At 31.9% G+C, this 20,182-nt stretch overlaps 1 protein-coding gene across 1 annotated transcript in view; it reads left to right on the plus strand.

Moving 5' to 3' along the window:
- Positions 1-20,020, plus strand: part of LOC126886405 (ATP-binding cassette sub-family C member 10) — a 62,009-nt gene extending 41,989 nt beyond the window's left edge. Inside the window, exons 14-21 of the mRNA XM_050653340.1 lie at positions 4,335-4,581; positions 4,794-4,926; positions 8,206-8,379; positions 9,045-9,251; positions 13,361-13,583; positions 14,831-15,022; positions 17,941-18,184; positions 19,712-20,020. Coding sequence (XP_050509297.1) covers positions 4,335-4,581; positions 4,794-4,926; positions 8,206-8,379; positions 9,045-9,251; positions 13,361-13,583; positions 14,831-15,022; positions 17,941-18,184; positions 19,712-19,954 — 1,663 coding nt within the window. The 3' untranslated portion in view covers positions 19,955-20,020. The remainder of the gene's footprint in view (positions 1-4,334; positions 4,582-4,793; positions 4,927-8,205; positions 8,380-9,044; positions 9,252-13,360; positions 13,584-14,830; positions 15,023-17,940; positions 18,185-19,711) is intronic.
- Positions 20,021-20,182: the final 162 nt, after the last annotated feature.

Consider the following 20,182-nt stretch of genomic DNA (forward strand, 5'->3'; position numbering starts at 1 on the left):
TTGTCAGTTGCAGTATACGGTATTTATCATGTCTCATAATATGACCGAGGTATTCAACTTTTCGTTTCTTAATTGTGAAAGAGATTTCTTTTTGTTTTATACCATTCTGCGCATTACCTCTACGTTGGTGGTGTGGGTCGTCCAGGATATTTTGAGGATACGTTGGTACACCCACATTTCGACTGCCTCTAGCTTTTTCATTAGTGATTCCATAGTTGTCCAGGCCTCTGCGTTGTACAGCAAGATTGGAAATACATACCATTAGACCAGGAACCGAAGCTTTTCACCTCGCAATTTTTACAGAATGGATAGATTTGATTGAAAATTTGAAAATAAGTAGTAGATAGACCAAGGATCAAAATCTATATGATGCGGAAAGGCGCTTTTACCATGGGGGTGGTTGTCACCCCATCTCGGGGGTGGAAATTTTTTATTATATTTTGACCGCAAAAGTTGATAGAAACATTCATTCTAAGCAAAAAATGTTCTATACATTTTTTTGATAAAATTAACAGTTTTCGATTTATTTGCCATCGAAAATCAATGTTTTGATAGGTATATTCATTTACGATTCACTCAATTTTTGCCGTAGAAAAAAAATTTTAAACCAAGTTCTTGAGAATTGAATAACCTACAATTTTATACTGAAACATTTTTTCGTATCTCTGATGCTAATCTTTATATTCTGAAGAAAATGGCATATTTTACCAAGCTTCAAATTTTTAAAAAAATTTTAAAGCTGTTTTTAAAAACTAATCATTCTAAGCCTGTCAAACATCTATTAATAATACATAAATAAATAAGAATGAATAAGGCCAATGACTAAAAACACCGCTAACTTACATGATTATGCTTCCAATTGGATTTCTCCTTTTTTTTTTCAAAAAAATATATTGATTTTTTAACCCTAACATTTTTAATTTTGATCCTAGAACTTTGGTAACAAAGCATTTTGTAGGTCTTTATAAGGCCTATAAGGCTATTAATATTAGTTCTTGTTAAAATCCTTAGTCGCAAAAAGAGGTGACTTTGAAAGGGTTGGTAAAGGTGGTTTTTGCATATTATTACAAGTTTTAATTGTCGATAGCTCACTCAATTTTTGCCGTAGAAAAATTTTTTGCAAACCTGGTTTTTGGAAATTAAATCGGCTACAATTTCATATTTGAACATTTTTTCGTATCTCTGATGCTAATCTTGCTATTCTGAAGAAAATGCAATTTTTTCCAAACTACAAAAATTCGTTATTTGCTTTTAACTCCATTTTTTTTAAACTATTCATTTTAAGCCGGTCAAACTTCTAGAACCTATTAATAATACATAAATAAAAAAAGTCCAAATAAGGTCCATGACTAATTTTAATTAGGGTGGTGAATAGGAGGTTGTTTCCAATCACTTTTTCGCTGAAAAAAAAAATAAGGACTGACATTATTTTCATTATAAGTTAATTAATTTTTGAGCTAGAGACTTTTTTATTTCTGGAGATAGATACTTTTAATACTTTAAATTAGTTTGAACAAGTTGTCCTCGAAAAATGCATAGTTTTCTCGTCTTTTGATTTTGAAACTACAATATTTAGCATTTTACGAAGAAGAGCCAACATATAATAAAGTATAGCTCGATTATTATTGGTCTTAAAGAAAATCTAAAAACACGTTTTTGATTATTTTTTCAAAAGGTACATTTTTGTTAAGTAAAGTTGTTTCGATAAAACGAAAACTTTTGGAGTTATTAGCACAAAACTTATTAAAAACATTGATTTTTTCGATATAAAACCTAAACTTTCGATAGCGAATAAATCGAAAACTATAAATTTTATTAAAAAAATGTATAGAATGTTTTTTGCTAAGAATGTGTGTTTTTACCAACTTTTGTGATTAAAATATAATAAAAAGAATGTGTGTGTACTTTGTACGCACGTAAGAAGATATTCTTCTATTATATAGGTAATTTCAACGAAGTAAATATACTTAACAGATTATTTGTATTTTATTTAAAAATTAAACAAACTTTCTTATCTACCACTTTCAAAAAATTTTTATTAAAACAACCAAAAATAAAAAAAAAATTAATCGCGTCGTTCCAATCTCGGAGCTAACGCCCTACCAACTACTCTAGCAAGGTCATTGCAATTGGCATGTAAGTTTCGGATATAATTACACAACATGGCGACAAATAGTGTAAAAATGTTATGCTACATAATATTTTATTATTTTACTACAGAGAAACACAAATCCAAAAACACAAGAATTATAATAAATAATACATTTACTAATAACACTAATATATTCTTTTAATGACTTATCTGCACGGATACAGATACATACTGATGTGATCTTGATTATTGATATGAGATAATATTCTTATATGTCATTTAATTTAATCAATGCATTTATAATAATCTAATTAATTTACCAGATCACATATCAATATGTTTTCAATCTCAGGGCTTTTTATAAAATTAATTACTTACTTACGTGGCTTCTAAGTATTTCTCAATGGTTCCTAATCGGGATAGGAAAGAAAAGAGTAAAATAATACACACATATGGGTTACAATTATAATCAAAATATGGTTTATTTTATTTAAATGGCAATCACTGCTTAATATTTGCTATATCTTATTATTCTTAAACATAACATTTACACATGGGAATCTTATTTCCTTTTGGTTTCCAATTGAAAGTTTTTATTAACATTTAACTATTAGGATTTATTAGCAACAATTCTATTTAAGTTTGATGAAGCTTTTCTGATATTATTGATTATGTTCTTCAATTTTAAATGTGGTATTTAATACGAAAAACCCATACATTCATGTCCAAACAAATGAGACTGACCTTTTTCTGGTGAACTGAGAATGTCCTCACACAAGACCCGTTTCCTGCTATCCTTGGCTGCGATCAAAACCTCGTCCTGGCTTCCAGTAATGTTCTCCTTTGAAAACTAGCTCGTATAGCTCCCGTTCCTGCTTCTGTCGTGATGCCGTGTTTCTACCTTTTTCGAAACTTCAATCAGCTACCGGGACACTCTTGGCTCAAGGAGGTTCTTTACTCTCGACCTGGCCTACCTCTCGTTCCACGATAGATACTCCACACTCACGGAACTATACCGGCTTTCTCACTCTCCGTACACTACCGTCTACTACTGGACTTCACTTCTCGACAGCTCAAAACATTCTGCTCTCTATTTGTCATTCATTCCCCTACTTTCTAAATATCCCTTCCAGATTCACAAATCAACCTTCCACCACCAACTCTCATTCGCAGTATTCCTCAAAACCAATTTTTAATCTTTCTAAATATGCTTAATGGATTTCAAAAAAAAATAGTTAATTCCCATTCTAAAATTACTTTCTACTATTTACAAAATTTAATGACCTATTATCTACTTCAACTGAGTCTTATTTAGCATAGGCTAATGATCGAACCTTCCGCGAACAACGATAATGACCTATTATCGATTTCACTTGAGTTTTATTTAGCATAGGCTAATGATCGAACCTTCCGCGAACAACGATAATGGTACGCGCCATTCACTTTGTTTATTCTAAGCGCATTGTCCCGAGTTTCGTTTAATCACTTCTTAAAATTAAATATAACAATTTGTTGTATACAGGTTGTTCTAAATTTATATGCCCGTGGTTGAGAAAATTGAAAATATTTTATATTAAATTGAATTCTGTTTATAATTATCAAAATTTAATTTTCATATCAAATAGAAATATAACAATACATACCTATCTTGAAAGATTAGCAAGGAACTACATACTGTCTGTGTGCGCAGGCGCGCAGATTTATGTACAATTTTACCCTCAATCGAATCGCGGCTAAAGAAGAATATCTTCAAAAATTTCCACCCCTGAGATGGGGTGGCAACCACCCCCATGGTAAAAGCGCCTTTCGGCATGATATAGATTTTGATCCTTGGACTATCCACTACTTATTCTTAAATTTTCAAGCAAATCGATCCATTCTGTAAAAATTGCGAGGTTTTGTCCTATTTTAAACTTCATTACTTGGACTACATATTAGCAGCCGTATTTTTAGAGGGAGAGATCTGTCGCAATGTGTGAATATATTTCTCATGTTGTTAAATGTTGCTTTGGCCTTTTCGAGCTGACGACTGTTCCAAGATATACATATGAGTCTACAGTCTACGTGTTGATCAATTTTCTTGAACACTTTCATTACTTGTTGCTTACTCCTATTAATGATACTAATTTTGTTTAATTTCCAAAAAACTTTTAGAGCTATAAGTCAAGTGTCATTATATAATGTCTTCGGCACTATATTTTTATTTTGAGGAACGTTTTTCTTATCTTTTTTATTATTCTAGGTGGTTAGCCAATGGTGTAACCAGCCCCGTTACCAATTCTACCAACTTAACAGTATACTTAGCGACGGCGACTGACTATATCGATTACGTAGAAGACGATGATAACATGTCAGAGTTTTTAAAAGTATACGTCGAGTTGGCGTGTGTCAATACGCTATTCACGCTAATAAGATCGTTTATATTTGCTTATGGTGGAATTCTGGCAGCTACAAAGTTTCATAAGGTGTTATTGAAGACCGTGTTACGAGTAAGTATGAAATATTCTAACTTTTGTTATAAAGAATCTTGTTTTCCGATCAAGAGGATCGCCATGTGATGTGTATTACATGAGCTGAAAGGATCGTCATGTGATGTTGGGCTAATCATGGGACGATTTTCAACATTAATAAAAAACAGAGTAAAACAATGCTTTTTTCAGCGACATTCCAGCAGTATTAATAAGAATCTTCTTAATTTTAGGCTAGATGTACATTTTTCGATGTAACACCAATAGGAAGAATCATTAATAGGTTTTCTAGCGATACCTACACTGTTGATGATTCGTTGCCGTTTATTCTTAATATATTTCTTGCGCAGTTATTCGGATTACTAGGTAAGTTGATGCTAATTATCATTTGTGTATACAGTGATGAGCGAGCTAATAATCGGCAAAATAACGCAAAAGATGGAAAACATAATACATTGTGAAGTAAAAAGAGGTGAAACAAGCAGGGGTTGAAATTATCGATATAAACGTATCAATTAACATTAAATTACATAGTTTTCCACTTCTAGACGTATCGGAGGAGTATGACAACTGTCACTGCGACAGGAGAATTTTATAAAATTGTCCTGTCACAGACGTCTAAAGGTGGGAAACTATGTAATGTAATGTTAATTTATACGTTTATATCGATAATTTCCACCTCTACTAGTTTCATCTTTTTGAAGATATTCTTCTTTAGCGGCGAATCGATTGAGGGTAAAATTGTACATGATCCGCGCGCCTGCGCACACTGACAGTATGTAGTTCTGACAGTATGTATTTCATTGCTAATCTTTCAAGATAGGTATGTATGTATCTGTAACTGTGCAAATAAGTCATTAAAAGAATATATTAGTGGTTTTAGGAAATATATTATTTATTATAATCCTTGTGTTTGTGGATTTGTGTTTCCCTGTAGTAAACTAATAAAATATTATGTAAGCATAACATTTTTACATTATATGTCGCCGTGTTGTGTAATTATATCCGAAACTTACATGTCTATTTCTAGGGCCTCGCTGGAGTAGTGGGAAATGCGTTGGCACTGAGATTGGAAGGTTGCGGGTTCAATTCCTGGGCGATTCATATTTTTTTTTATTTTTGGTTGTTTTAATAAAAATTTTTGAAGATATTCTTCTTTAGCGGCGAATCGATTGAGGGTAAAATTTGATTGATCCCCGCGCATGCGCACACCGACAGTATGGTATTAGTGGTTATACGGGCTCTGATTGGGTGTTGAAATTTTGAAATGATCTGTCACTAATTGTTCAATATGGAGGTTATCGGTAAACAAAAATATTGTATAATATTAGTTTTTATTGATGTGTGGCCAGAAATAAAATCAAATTTATAATTATAGTGACTTTTTAAATAGTTTTGAAAAGCCGCAGGTACGTAATTCTAAATGTTTCAGTTGGAAATACCTAATAGTTTCAATACCTATCTATTTGGAAAATGTAAATAAAATGATGTAGTTACCTATTAGTAGGCAACGCTTTAATTTACATAATCTGATTACGAACAAACTTTCCACAAATCTTCGTCTCATATATCGTTTTCTTACTCTATATTTTGTAGTATTTTATTTCGACAAAAATCAAACTAATAATTTTATTAAATTCATATAAATTTATGGTGTAAACGTTTAGTTTGTGTATATTCCCACATGATGTGTACGAGAGTTTGGTGCAGTTTGAAATGCCGTCAACTTTCGTACGGCGCGGTAGACGTGAAGTGGGTTCGAGCCCCAAGCAAGTTATTATTTTTTTTATAGATTTTATGATTGTAAGTATATTATTATATAATTTTTGAAGATATTCTTCTTTTTTGAAAGTGGTAGATAAGAAAGTTAGTTTGATTTTTAAATAAAATAAGTACAAATAACCTTTTAAGTATATTTACTTCGTTTAAATTACCTATTATATAATAGAAGAATATCTTCTTACGTGCGTACAAAGTACACACACACATTCTTTTTTTGAAAGTGGTAGATAAGAAAGTTAGTTTGATTTTTAAATAAAATAAGTACAAATAACCTTTTAAGTATATTTACTTCGTTTAAATTACCTATTATATAATAGAAGAATATCTTCTTACGTGCGTACAAAGTACACACACATTCTTTTTTTTTATTTTACAGTATTTTTATTATGTTTTCCATTTTTTTGCGTTATTTTGCCGTTTATTAATGCGCTCATCCCTGTATAATGTATTTTTCGCTTTCAAACGGAACTGAGGGACGTTGTACAACTAATCACTAAAATTGCTCCTAGCAGAAGATTCTGGTATCCATCATCCATAATATCGGGTGGTACGTGACGGATAATGTAGTTTTCAGTTCTACATTGGAACTGTCATATGGGAAGCGCTTATTTCACTTAAAGAGTGTGTCCGCACATACATCATAAACGGTGTGGACTGGACTTACTCTATTCCTCCAGATTTTTCGACCCTTTCTCTCCCAGCGGAGATTTTAAAGATTGTGATGTGTAGATGAACGCCTTCACGGAGACAGAAAGAAAATTACTGAGAAGAATAATCGACCAATTCAGAGTCTGTCTGCAAAAAATACGTCCTAAGTAACCTAGAAATTCATCATTCTCTTTGCCTTATCCCTATGCGGGGTCTGCTTCCCTATGCATTTCTCCACACAATTCTATCCTGGGTCATATCAATATTAATCCCCTTTACCAACATGTCCTGCCTAATCGTCTCCCCCGCGTCTTCTTTGGTCTTCCTCTCCTACTCCTTTCAGGAATCTGCACTTCAGCAATTCTTCGTATTGGGTGATTAACATCTCGACTTTGAACATGACCAAACCATTTCAACTTATGCTCTCTTATTTTGGCATTAATTGGTGCCCACCTAGACTTCCCCTAATATACTCATTTTTAATTTTATCCTTTCTTGTCACTCCACTCATCCATCTAAGCATTATCATTTCCGCTACATGAATTCGTTGTTCCTCTTCATTTTTTACTGACCAATATTCAGTTCCGTACATCATGGCTGTTTTATAGAATTTTCCTTTCAGCTTCATTGGAACGTTTCTGTCACACAACACACCACTCGCTTCCTTCCACTTCATCCATCCAGGACCTAAGTAACCTAGACCTAAGTAACCTAGACCTACCAAGCAAAAACTTTTATTCCCGCCAGCTAAACTTTTTAACTTAGCAGGCAACGAACATACACATACTACCAGATTTTGTATCTGATAGTATGTCTTAGAACTTTTCTCTGAGCAGTGCATATACCTTCCTATACCTTATTTCTATCGAGCATCTAGCCTTAGAGCTTCTTGCTTTCACATCACCATCACCTGGAATTCACCAACTATTCCAATCGAAAAAACAATGAGCAGTCAATTACACCTTCAAACGATTTGATATTGTTGCCAATTTTGTTGCATCTGTGCAACACAATTCAAAGTCATGTAATTTGAATTGATCAGTCTTCGTAATATGTACACAAAAATATCTTCTTAGGAAAAGACACCTTGAATGGACAAACAAATCAAGAAAGCAAATAAAATATAAACAGAGCCCTTTCACCACAAGTGAATCTTTAACGCAGAATAAGACCAACAGTATGTAGTTCTTGTTCTGATATTTTTTTGATTTTTAGGTTCTCTTTTTATAACGATGTACGGTTTGCCTTGGATATGTGTCTTCCTCATTCCGTTAGTACCCATATATACATATTTATTAAATCAGTACAGGATAACGTCAAGGGAACTAAAAAGGATATCTAGTGTAACGCTTTCTCCCATATATAACCATTTTAATGAAACTTTGCAAGGTAAGAATATTTTCGTAATATTATATTTAGTAAATGGCGCGGAAAAAAAAGTCTACTCAAAATCCTTTAAGTTTTTTAAGTAGGTAATAAGTGATGGTAGGTTTCTGCAACCTGTTTCGGAGTTCACAATTTATACTCCATCATCGGGCCTATGAAACTAATAACAGGATCACAGTATATTGGACATATCGATCTATAGATGTTGTAGTTAGTTTAGCCACCATAAATCCATCCTCAACCAGCTATATATTTTTAAAAGTTGTTTAAAAAGGACAAACAACAATTTAAAATTAAATAGTGGATTGACCAAAACAATACGTTACAGAATTACAATTATTGCAATTTCACGTTAGCTTCTTTTTTATCTTCGACATTTTAAAATTGGATTATAATATAATGTGATCCGGCTCGAAGGACCAATGTTTAATTTGAGTAGAAGAGTAGATCGAGAAACTTCGTTCCTCCGATGGAAATATTTGGATGTATTGATGATGACCTATATACTAGCGCTTTTAGTTTTAATGTTTAGTCTAAGAAGATTTTAAGAAGCAGAAGATTTTAATAAATAAATAAATTGCGTTAATTTAGTATTACAGTACTGTTTGTGATAGAACCTTTTCTTTTTCGCTACAAATCTTATAAATAAATTTTCGCTACTTTTTCAGGGTTGACTACAATTAGAGCGATGAGAGTGATCCACAAATTCAAACACGACAACAATCAACATCTAGAAGCTAATCTGAAAGCTCAATTCGCCAGTCAAGCGGCAGCTCGATGGCTTGGTCTTAGATTACAGTTTATAGGAGTGATCATAATTACAGGTGTTAGTTTTATTGCCGTCATTCAGCATCAGTATGATATCGCGGATCCAGGTAACTACCAATATCAATGTTATTTATCACATATCGAAGCCTCCTACGAAAAGTATAACTCCGAAAAATGCCGTTAAGAGTAGAACTTTCAATGAACGCCGCGAAAAATATTATTTTCGATTATAATATTGTGAAAGTTATAATCCCTAATAAAGTGTTAGCGAAAAATTTTATTCTTTGAAGAGTATCGGCAAAAAACGTCATTTCTGTTTGTGGGTCCACGAAAATTATAATTACTAAAAAGTTCTCAGAAATAATTGATTTCGTCGGCAGAAACAGAAAGGGAAATAATTGTTTTCGTCGGCATCTATTATGAACTAAATCTTTTTATTCTAAATATTTTGGGAATTATAATCTTCGCGGACACGCGTATAAAAAAATTGTAATCGCCAATACTTATCAAAGAGTTATTATTTTCACTGGAAATGTATTAGGTATCACATTAATCATAGGTACCAGCGATATATCAAATTTTATTGCACTATTTTTGTTTGTCCAATGTTTATGACTTGAAAAGTAATGAAAATAAACAACTTAACACGTAAGTTTGATATTTAATTAATCTTCAGACGGCCACTCACGGTACAGCGGCATCGTCCAATTTGGTCGAATTTGGTCGAATTTTGCCAATGCAAACTGGCCTTGCCTCGCAAGTTTTGAACGTTTTTTGTGTTGAGCTACCTTATTTAGATACATTTTTCGAGGAAGATCTACTTTTGATTTACTTCTCAACTCTGGTTCAGTTTCTGAGACTGTTCTCCATTTATTATAGGTCTGGATCCCGCGTATGAAAAAAAAAATGTGTGTGTACTTTGTACGCACGTAAGAAGTTATACTTCTATTATATGATTTAAACGAAATTAATATACTTTTTTTTTATATTTTGTTTAAATATTAAACTAATTTATACTTACTACTTCTCAAACATTTTTATTAGAACAGTGCCAAAAATTAAAATAATAAAAGAATAAAACACACACAAACACATTAAACAAGCCACAAATGATGTCTGAACATTAATTGTCGAAAAATTTTTTAACTAAATACGTATTTTCTGAAAATACAATTATATAATAAATATACTTACAATAATAAAATGTATTAAAAAAAACAAAAAAGAAAGTTTCTATTGGGACTCGAACCAGCGCTGATAAGAGCGGTTGGTATTGGAATTCATTCGCCTTCTCCGCTTAGCCACGGACACTATGTGTCATTATTTACGAAGATCGACTAACTAAACGGATTAAACGTGATATTTTGATATTTTGAAAATTGATCAATTTATTTTAATTTTGAATTGAAATGATTTAGAATTGAAAAAATACAACAAAACATAGAGTAAAAAACAATATATTAGGTGAATATTGATAGAAAGTTTGATGGTAATCAAATTATATAAATAAAAGTATTACATACTATGTATTTTGGCAGATCAAATAGGTAGGTTTATACCCATGATACATTAACAATTATTACGTACCTGTTGCTTTTAAAAACTATTTAAAAGTCACTTCAATATTATAAACTTTTTTGTTTCTGTCCTCACAAAAATAAAACTAATATATTATACATTTGTTTACCTTTACCTTTACCTCCAAACCACAGCTGGCATATCGGATAATTTTTGACATGTCATTTGAACATCCAATCAGAACAAAGTTATAATGCGCATGCGCCGGGCTGATAGGTTTTAACATATAAAAAAATCACCCTCTATCGCCGGTAAAGAAGTATAACTTCAAAAAGTTGATTAATAGCAAGCTGGAAATTTGTTAATAGCTTAAGGGTGTCTAGTCGGACAAACTTTGATATATAGGAACACTGGAACAGGGGAAGTTTTAGTTGTGGAACAGGTTAAACATTTGGAACGGTCAGACCACGAAAACGTCACATGTATTTTGTCCTACAGAACTTCCAATTGATTTGTTACCCTTTCATTAAACTCTCATGCAAAAATCAGACTGCTATTTATCACCTGTCATAATTCCTGTCATTTGACATGTTCTACGTGTTCCTTTCATTATAATCCCATTTGGTGATAAATAGCAGTCTGATTTTTGCATGAGAGTTTAATGAAAGGGTAACAAATCAATTGGAAGTTCTGTCGGATAAAATACATGTGACGTTTTCGTGGTCTGACCGTTCCAAATTTTTAACCTGTTCCACAATTAAAACTTCCCCTGTTCCAGTGTTCCCATATATCAAAGTTTTTCCGACTAGGCATCCTTAAGCTTGCTATTTTTAGCTTGCTATTAATCAACTTTTTTTTAATACGCGGGATCCAGACCTATTAGTTCTAAATGCCCTAGCCTTCTTAACCTCGTGGCTTTGGCTACTTGGGCTATTGCAGGCTCTTTCATATAAATACATCACCTCAGTGTTCATTCCTTTTTTGTAGAGGTCGTTTCCTTTGACTCTTGACGTTAGTGTTACAAGTTTTATTGTGCATACTCTTTACCTTTCCCATTGATAAGTGCAATTGCTTCAGATATTCGTTTTTCTCATTTTGGCTTACATGGTTTTCAACGTTTGTTTGCTGTGGTCAAGATATCTCCATCTATTCCAGTTTTACTGGACTTTTTTTGCTATTCCTCAAAATCACACAAAATACCCGGTTTTCAGGAAGTGACTTTCAAATTTTCGATTTTTGTTCTCTATATACAAATTACAAATCTAGCCATGTACAGTTACAATAATTGAATAGTTTACAGGCTTACATATCTATAGTCTGTCCCACCATGACTTTACAGTACACGAACATACGGCAATACAATCCTTATGGAGTTTTTAGCGCGGCGATGCCGATTTTCTTCAAAAGAATTTTCAATCGGACATTACCAAGGTCCTAAAAATGTTAAATTAAAACTAACCCGTTACAGTCAAGTAAAACAATATTTTTCATTGTTTTTTTGTGAGTGATAGTCATTTTCGAAAAGTAATCAGCAATTTTATAATCGATATGCGTACTTAGTAACTTTTTTTTGGTTAAGAATGTTAGAATATTCAACATTAAAAGTGGATGTTGTTCTATAATTTATGTATTGACAATTCTGAAGTAATGTCAAGAAAAATATAAAATAGATTGTCAGTCAAGTTTAAGTAAAGTTTTATATTGTCCTACCAGGTCCTACAGTTGAGAATAAATAAAGTATAATAATTGTTGATGGTCAGTTCACCTAAATTAAATTATAACAAAGAATATTAAATAAGCTTAAATTATGACTGATAACATTGTATTAAGTAACTCATTGCTTATTTAAAAAATTTGGATCCTAATTGCAGTTTATTGGGGTTCTTAATGACTGATTTCGAAAACGAAATTAATGTCATTTTAATGTGTTTACACCCTACGACAGTGGCAGTGAAAGTGAGGAAGACGGGATTATAGAAAGAAGCTATAATATATAGTTTAAATGTATTTTAATTAATTCTGTAGGTACCTACGTATTTATTAAGGTTTAATATATTTATGCGCTTAAATACATTAATATATAAATGTTTTATACAAAATTATTTTTATTTTGTTTACATAAAGGTATTTTTCGAAAAAAAATGTTGTAGAACCCCTGACAGCCACAAAATGTCAATAATATTAATTTCTAAATTATTAATAGTTATCCTATAGAAAAAAGTATGTTTGCTTAAAAGCTGTTTCTGATAAAATTTGGCATCACTGTTGGCCATAAGAACCTGTACTGTAAAGTCAAGGTGGGACGCACAATAGGAGCCATTTTTTAAAATTTTTACCTCGTTTAAACCCACTTTTTACGTCAAAAGTGACGTTAACAGTGGTGTATCTACAATAGGTTGTAAAATTAAAAAATCAAAATTATATAAATATATTTTACACAATTTAACAAAATGAATAGTATAGAAAGAAGTTTTTTTGAATAAAATGGATTATGGTCAATAGGTAACGAAAATGGGGAAGTATGGTTTTAAAATATCCATTTTATTTTAAATCTATTTTATATTAAATAATGATAAACAACAAAACACACACAAAGAAAACTTTAACTGAATATAATTGACTCATTTATTTACAATTTACATGTAGAAATACAAAGTTGCTCGAATTTTTGGTTATTCTTCTTTTTCTGTGTGTTTAGGTTTTATCGGATTGGCCATTTCGTACGCTCTGGGAATCACTGGATCACTCAGCGGCGTCGTCAACTCGTTCACGGAGACAGAGAGGGAAATGGTGGCCGTCGAACGCATCAACCAATACGTAGAATCCATTCCAATGGAAAGTAAATATTTTGTTATGGATCCTCCATTCGCTTGGCCCAGTCAAGGTGTTATCTCTTTTGAACATGTCACCTTACATTATAGGTAGGTAAATACTTCACTTATTTTCCACTTGTGTTAACAACAATTATTTATCGGCAGCTAGAACATCCTATTCAAGCTATTTTCAAACTCCTTTGCATAGAATTTTTGTGGTGCTTGTGTGTCCAACTGGTAACAGATTATGATTCTTATTTTCTCTACAATGTCAATCATGAACAATTAATAGATATTCTGCGAAAGACAGGTATTGATGACAAGGCTATTCGGATTGTGGCAAACCTATACTGGGGCAATCAGCAAGAGTAAAAATTGGTAACGAACTTACTGAAAGTGTAGAGATCAAAAGAGGTGTCCGGCAGGGGTGTATCTTATCTCCACTCCTATTCAATAGTAATTCTGAGGAAATATTTAAAAAATGTATGGAAAATGCCAATGAGGGCATAAAAATAAACGGTGAGTTAACCAACAATATAAGATATGCCGATGACACGGTGATCCTTGCCAGTAGCATAGATGAATTCTTAATGACGGTACAGGCTCCTTTTTGCAATATTTTATTTAATTATAGAGTAATTTCCACAACCTAACATATTTCTCAAATTGGGCTCTGTACCGCCATTCTTTATTATATTACGAATATGTGTGCCAAATATCTCGAAAAAATATTCAAAATTACAGCCGTAATCTTGGACCGCGTTTGTTGCTACCTGTTGATCGCTACTGTTGCCTCTTAAATGCTCTAAATTTAAAGGTATATATCATGCATAAAACCGATTTAGAGAGTCTCAAATAATAGAACCTAATTACTGCGGTAATAAATGTCTTAAGATTTATCTTAAAATTGATATAATGATTCTACATAATGACTCTTTTGATAACTGATTTACAAGTTTTGAGATTTGCATGTCTCCAATCTCGCAGCTCAATATTATGGGATTAACTCAAATATTAGGGATTGTGTAAATTGAATCTAGCACACAGGCACTAATAGGAACTTCTATTTTTCTTCTAATTAATTGATGATTTTCAGAAATTGTTGATATTTATCTCTGAATTCGGCTCAAAGGACCAAAAAATTATCTATAAATTGTTAAATAAAATAGATTGGTGAATAAATAAATTGATAGACATTCACACAGTTCTGGGTTCTGACAGACACAAAATGGATTTATAAAAAAATAACTCAAAGCTTTAAAAAAAAGCCACTTAAAGATACTCCTTAAAGCTAATAATCTGTGTGTTTATGTATAATAATAATTTCAAACTAACATTTTTATTTGCCATTTTAGGAAACATTTGCCACCATCACTGATGAATCTATCGTTCGATACCAGGCCGTACGAGAAACTTGGGGTTGTTGGTAGAACTGGCGCTGGAAAGAGCTCCATCATTTCTGTATTGTTTAATTTAGTAGATATAACTGCAGGAGTGATCACTATCGACGCAGTGGATATCAAGAAAATATCGCTTGCAACATTAAGGTAAGCGGTATTTCTACCTCGTCACTGTATAATGGTCTAAATTCTAAGAGCTAGCAACGTTTTCGAGAAAGTATTTTAAGACAGCTGATTGTTTCATATATTGTTCCCTATGCTTCCTAGATCACCGTAAATACATATCCATAAACTTATAAAAATAATAATCTATTCGTACCGCGTATGCCTAGAAAAAGGATCTGCAATCGCCTTCTGCATGTAGTCAGGTCGGTTCGGTTCTATTCCTTGGCGCGATGCGGACCCTTAAGTAGAACCGGTCCTATAATAATCCTTATACCTGATTCTTACCTAGAGGTGGGCTAAACTGAGTATTTGCGATCAAATGTAACTGATCGTGATTTTTATCTGTGATTGTGATTCAACAGAGCAACAAAATAGTCGTATTTTAAACTCTTCATTAAAAATGTCATTATAGACCATCATAAAATTCAACACGTGTTATTATTTTGTCTAGGTCATGATTATAAAATTAGGTTTGCTAGAATGCATAAAAACAATTTTATTCAAAAAGTAGTTTTTTTAATGAAAATAATATTGCATTAATAAATAATTTGATGTTTTTTTCATTGTCTTAATTGTTAATAGAAAATCTAACAAGAGCATAGGCGCCAAATTTCGGGCCAATGCTTTCTCAATGCATTCATTTTTTTTTTCGAATTTTAAGAAAATTAATAAGTATTTTTAAAAAATTTAAACGCGGAATGAAATATTACATTATTATCGAGGGCCGAAATTCTATTAGAATAAACAAAAAGTGTCATTTGAATGATATATTTGAAATTAAAGTACACGTTATAGAAGTTTTCAGGGACTTTCAGCACTCGGTAATAATGTAATCTTTTATTCTGCGTTTAAATTTTTCAAAAATACTTATTGGTTTTCTCAGGATTCGAAAAAAATAAATGCATTTAAAGAGCATTGGCCCGAAATTTTGCGCCTACCCTCGTAAAAACTAAATACAAAGTAAACTTTAAATACCAGTATTTGCTACAAATACTTATTACTTACTATTTGTTACTTTTAAATTAAAATTTCAGAATACCAACCTTTTAATATTTTTATAATTAACTCGAGTTCTTCAATCAGAAATAATTAGACCAGCTTTGGAAAATAACCGTTCCCAAGGCACTGATGTTCCAATGACACTAAGGCGTTCTTGAACTACTTGTGCATGAAAAGGAAAAATATATTTATTTTCTCTCCACCATTTTAACGAATCTTCATTTCGCGGCAACCGATCGCATTCCCTAAATCTTTTTATTTCTATTATTGCCCTGCTTGTCGTAGTGTCTCGTGGTTGATCCTGCGATCCCATAATATCATCCGGATCTGCAGATGTTTTCTCATGTTCTAATAAAATTAGAATCGTAAATCTTTTTGTTCCATTCCAAGTTTTTCTGCAATAAGAGCGATTCTACTTTTTGTGCTATTTCCGCATTTGTTCCTTAAAAGGAATTAGTCGAAACCTTATTGTGCCAAGAAAAGTTGAAATCGACAGGATGTTACTATTTGGGATATCTGTTTAATAAAATTCCACTCATCCATTGTTGAACTATTGTTTATGTACATATTTGTTATGCTTATAATAGCCTTAATAATTTCTTCTAGCCGAATAAATCTTTCCAACATATAAAATGTCGAATTACAACGTGTGGAAACATCTCTTGCAGTAATTTGAGAGGATTCCCATTTCCTGGATATTTTGAAAATCTAAAAGTTTAGCAATTGCTTGTAGAACTCTTTTTAAAGTGGCTTATGGTATTTTTTATTTTGGTTAAATTTTTAATGATTTCCTCATATCACTTCTGATAACGACATCCAAGGTGGAAGTCGAAACGTCAATAAAATCATTTTTTAAGTTAAATTGTGGCTGATTTCCTCATCCTTTAAGCCCTTGTTCACAATAAAGTTTATTTATTATGTGTGCAAAGCATCCAAAATGTTTCATTTTCATATCATTTTATGTACCACCTTTAACATTTTGTGCATTATAGGAAACAATAATGTATTAACATTTTGTTTTCTACGTTCTCTAAGTTTTATAAGACGGCTTTATCTTACAAATATTGCATGATGCATAATTATCATCCAATATAAAAACGTTCCATAAACTACTAAATTTTTCTATTTTTGTTTGGCACTGTTGGCATGGTATGCGTTCTAATAGCAAACCCGATTTTATAATAGTGACCTAAACAAAATAATAACACGTGTAGAATTTTACGATGGTCCATAGTGGTAACACTTTTTATTAGGAGTTTAACATACGAATATTTTGTTGCTCTGTTAAATCACAATTGAATCGGCCATTGCGAGAACAATCTAAGTCCATATTTTGAGTAAAATGACGACGCTTTTCTATGCCATGAGATTTACATTTAAACATATAAACATTTAAACTTTTTTGCCTTTCAGAAAGATTCATTTATAACCCATAATACTTATGTAAAATATAGTAATTATCTCGGAATATCCAACTATTAATGAAAATATTTTTACGTTTCCTGAAAAATTTACACATTGTAACATGTATTGTTTTCGCAATGACCGATTCAATTACAGACAAAAATCACAATGAATAAAAAATCACTGTATTGTAATTTAGCCCACCTCTAGACTCGTTCGGCTGATTTAAAACAGACTGAAATGGTAAATGTAGGCGAGCTTTTGCATTTGCGTAGCTTAGTTCAGAATCCAGCAGTCGACTGAAGTATTGGACTTTTATAATATAATAATTATTTAAAAACCTTTTGTTGGCCAACCACCTAGAGCCGAAATACATGTATTTGCTATGATCCCGTTAAAGCTCGCTGGACCTGTATATAATTTTGCATACAATTTTACAAAACATTTTCCTTGCAAGAATATTTGTTTTATTTCTAATGTTCGGTACACATTTTCAGATCTAGGATGTTCTGCATACCGCAAGATCCTTTCCTGTTCAGCGGGACTTTAAAAGAAAACCTGGATCCTCTGGAAGAGTTCAAGGACGACGAAATATGGAACGCTCTGGGAAGAGTAAACTTGACTGATGTTATTAATTCCTTGGGAGGACTAGATTACAAGATTGACGGAAGTGGTTCGAATTTTTCCGTCGGTCAAAAACAATTGGTTTGTTTAGCCAGGGCTGTTCTTCACAATGCTAAAGTAAGTTTGAGTATCTTTATTATAATAATATAATATTATCTATTAAGTAAAATATTTTTGGAAAATTTTCTCTGAATCGACTTCATGTCTAGGCCATTCCACGAATATACGATTGTTTTGGATTGTCGCGACAATGAAATATGAGCTAAGTATGAAAATAAATGGGTCTAATAATTATTCTAATAAACAATAATGTAATTTGCAATTTACTTTCGTTCTTCCTATTTTGCACAGATGGATATCACACAATCACAATAGGTTTTTACTCAACATATTATTACTCCATTAAAATACCATTTGCTTTTAAATACTTTATGACAATTTCAACAATATTCATTCGTCACAATATCACAACTTTACTTAACTAAATTTAATTTTTCCACTCAGTTAATTTTGAAAAACAGTTTATGATGTCACATAATATATGAGCAGACTTTTGCTTTTAATTTCAGTTTGTACTAATGAATGTATTACAATTCATTAACCTTTACATATTTACAAATTAGAACTCTTAATAAACTTTTTAATACTTGCATACTTCAATATACCAGTTAAAATTAAATATTAATTCTCTTTGTTAAAAAAATTTTCGGATGACAGATGAAAAATCCACCTACCTTCCTTTGACATCTCGTCATACATTTCTGGCACCAAACTGTCTAATAACTAGTTGGTCAGCAACCTCTCACTAGAACACAAGTACCTTGTGCAATTTTCGAGCAAGGATGAAATACATTCACATGTGATCTTTAAAATCTTAAGAAATCGACTTAATGTCGACTACTTTTTAATATAGAATGTAACAATGATGTAATTTAGAGGTTTTTACACCTATTGAAGTGGCTATGCTTTTTCTCATGAGGATCTTTCAGTGTGTCACAGTTTTTCGATTTCTTTCTAACGCATTAAATTGTATGTGACAGAAAAAAACGCACGTCGGTGATTACATTTCGTCGGTGACATTTACAACATTTATTCTAGTTGTCAATAGATGGTGCTATAATCGAAAAAAAAATATTTTACAAATTATATAATATATCTACGAATATAATCTGTACAATTTATAAGACTATACAAATCAAAGAAAATACCATTTTATAAATGCAATAACCTCAATTGATTTATTTTTATGCCAAATTGCAAATACTGACAACTGTCAGATTTAACTATAATGTCATGTTAGAATAAATGTCATAAATGTGTATTATCACGGACTTACCTTTTTTCTATCATTTGTGACGCACTAAAAAATGCTCTTGAAAAGAAGCTTAGTTACAATTACTTGTACACTGGACGTAAGTAACCACATTTTCTTAAATTTTTTTTCAACTGTCAAAATTTCACCCTTTTGCTTTTTAATCTTAGTGGTTAACTTATTGCCAGGTTTACACTGATGATGGTCAGATTGACCGAAAACGTTTTGTACTTCCACTCCCTTGTGGATAAATTTTAATAAATTCATATGCCTACATACAACAGAACTGTTTATTTCATTCCACGTTGTAAAAATTCCATATTTTGTTTCAGATACTGTGCATTGACGAAGCAACAGCAAACGTTGACGAAGAGACTGATAGACTTATTCAAAACACTATACGTACCGCTTTCCGTAGTAGTACAGTCATAACCATCGCTCATAGGATACAGACCATCTTCGACTCGGATCGGGTGTTGGTGATGCATCAAGGAGAAGTGGTGGAATTCGACAAACCCGACGTACTGATGGCTGATTCTAGCACTTATTTTTATAGGCTAGTGCAAGAAGCTTGATTTTTAATGTTATTATTATATAGATAATTATCTAGTTTAATAAATTTTATATTTATTTTAATACTTTTTCCGTTTTTTTTTATTGTGCACCTCTTCTCCTTTTTGTTTTCCGTAAATTGCCAACGTAAATACAGTCGAACCCGCTTATTAGAACAGTCTTCGGGTCAACCAAAAATATTCTTATAAGCGGGATATTCTAATAACCGGTCATTGGTGGCTAGCTGAAAT

The sequence above is a fragment of the Diabrotica virgifera genome, chromosome 1, assembly GCF_917563875.1.
Source record: "Diabrotica virgifera virgifera chromosome 1, PGI_DIABVI_V3a".
Classification (NCBI taxonomy): Eukaryota; Metazoa; Arthropoda; class Insecta; order Coleoptera; family Chrysomelidae; genus Diabrotica; species Diabrotica virgifera.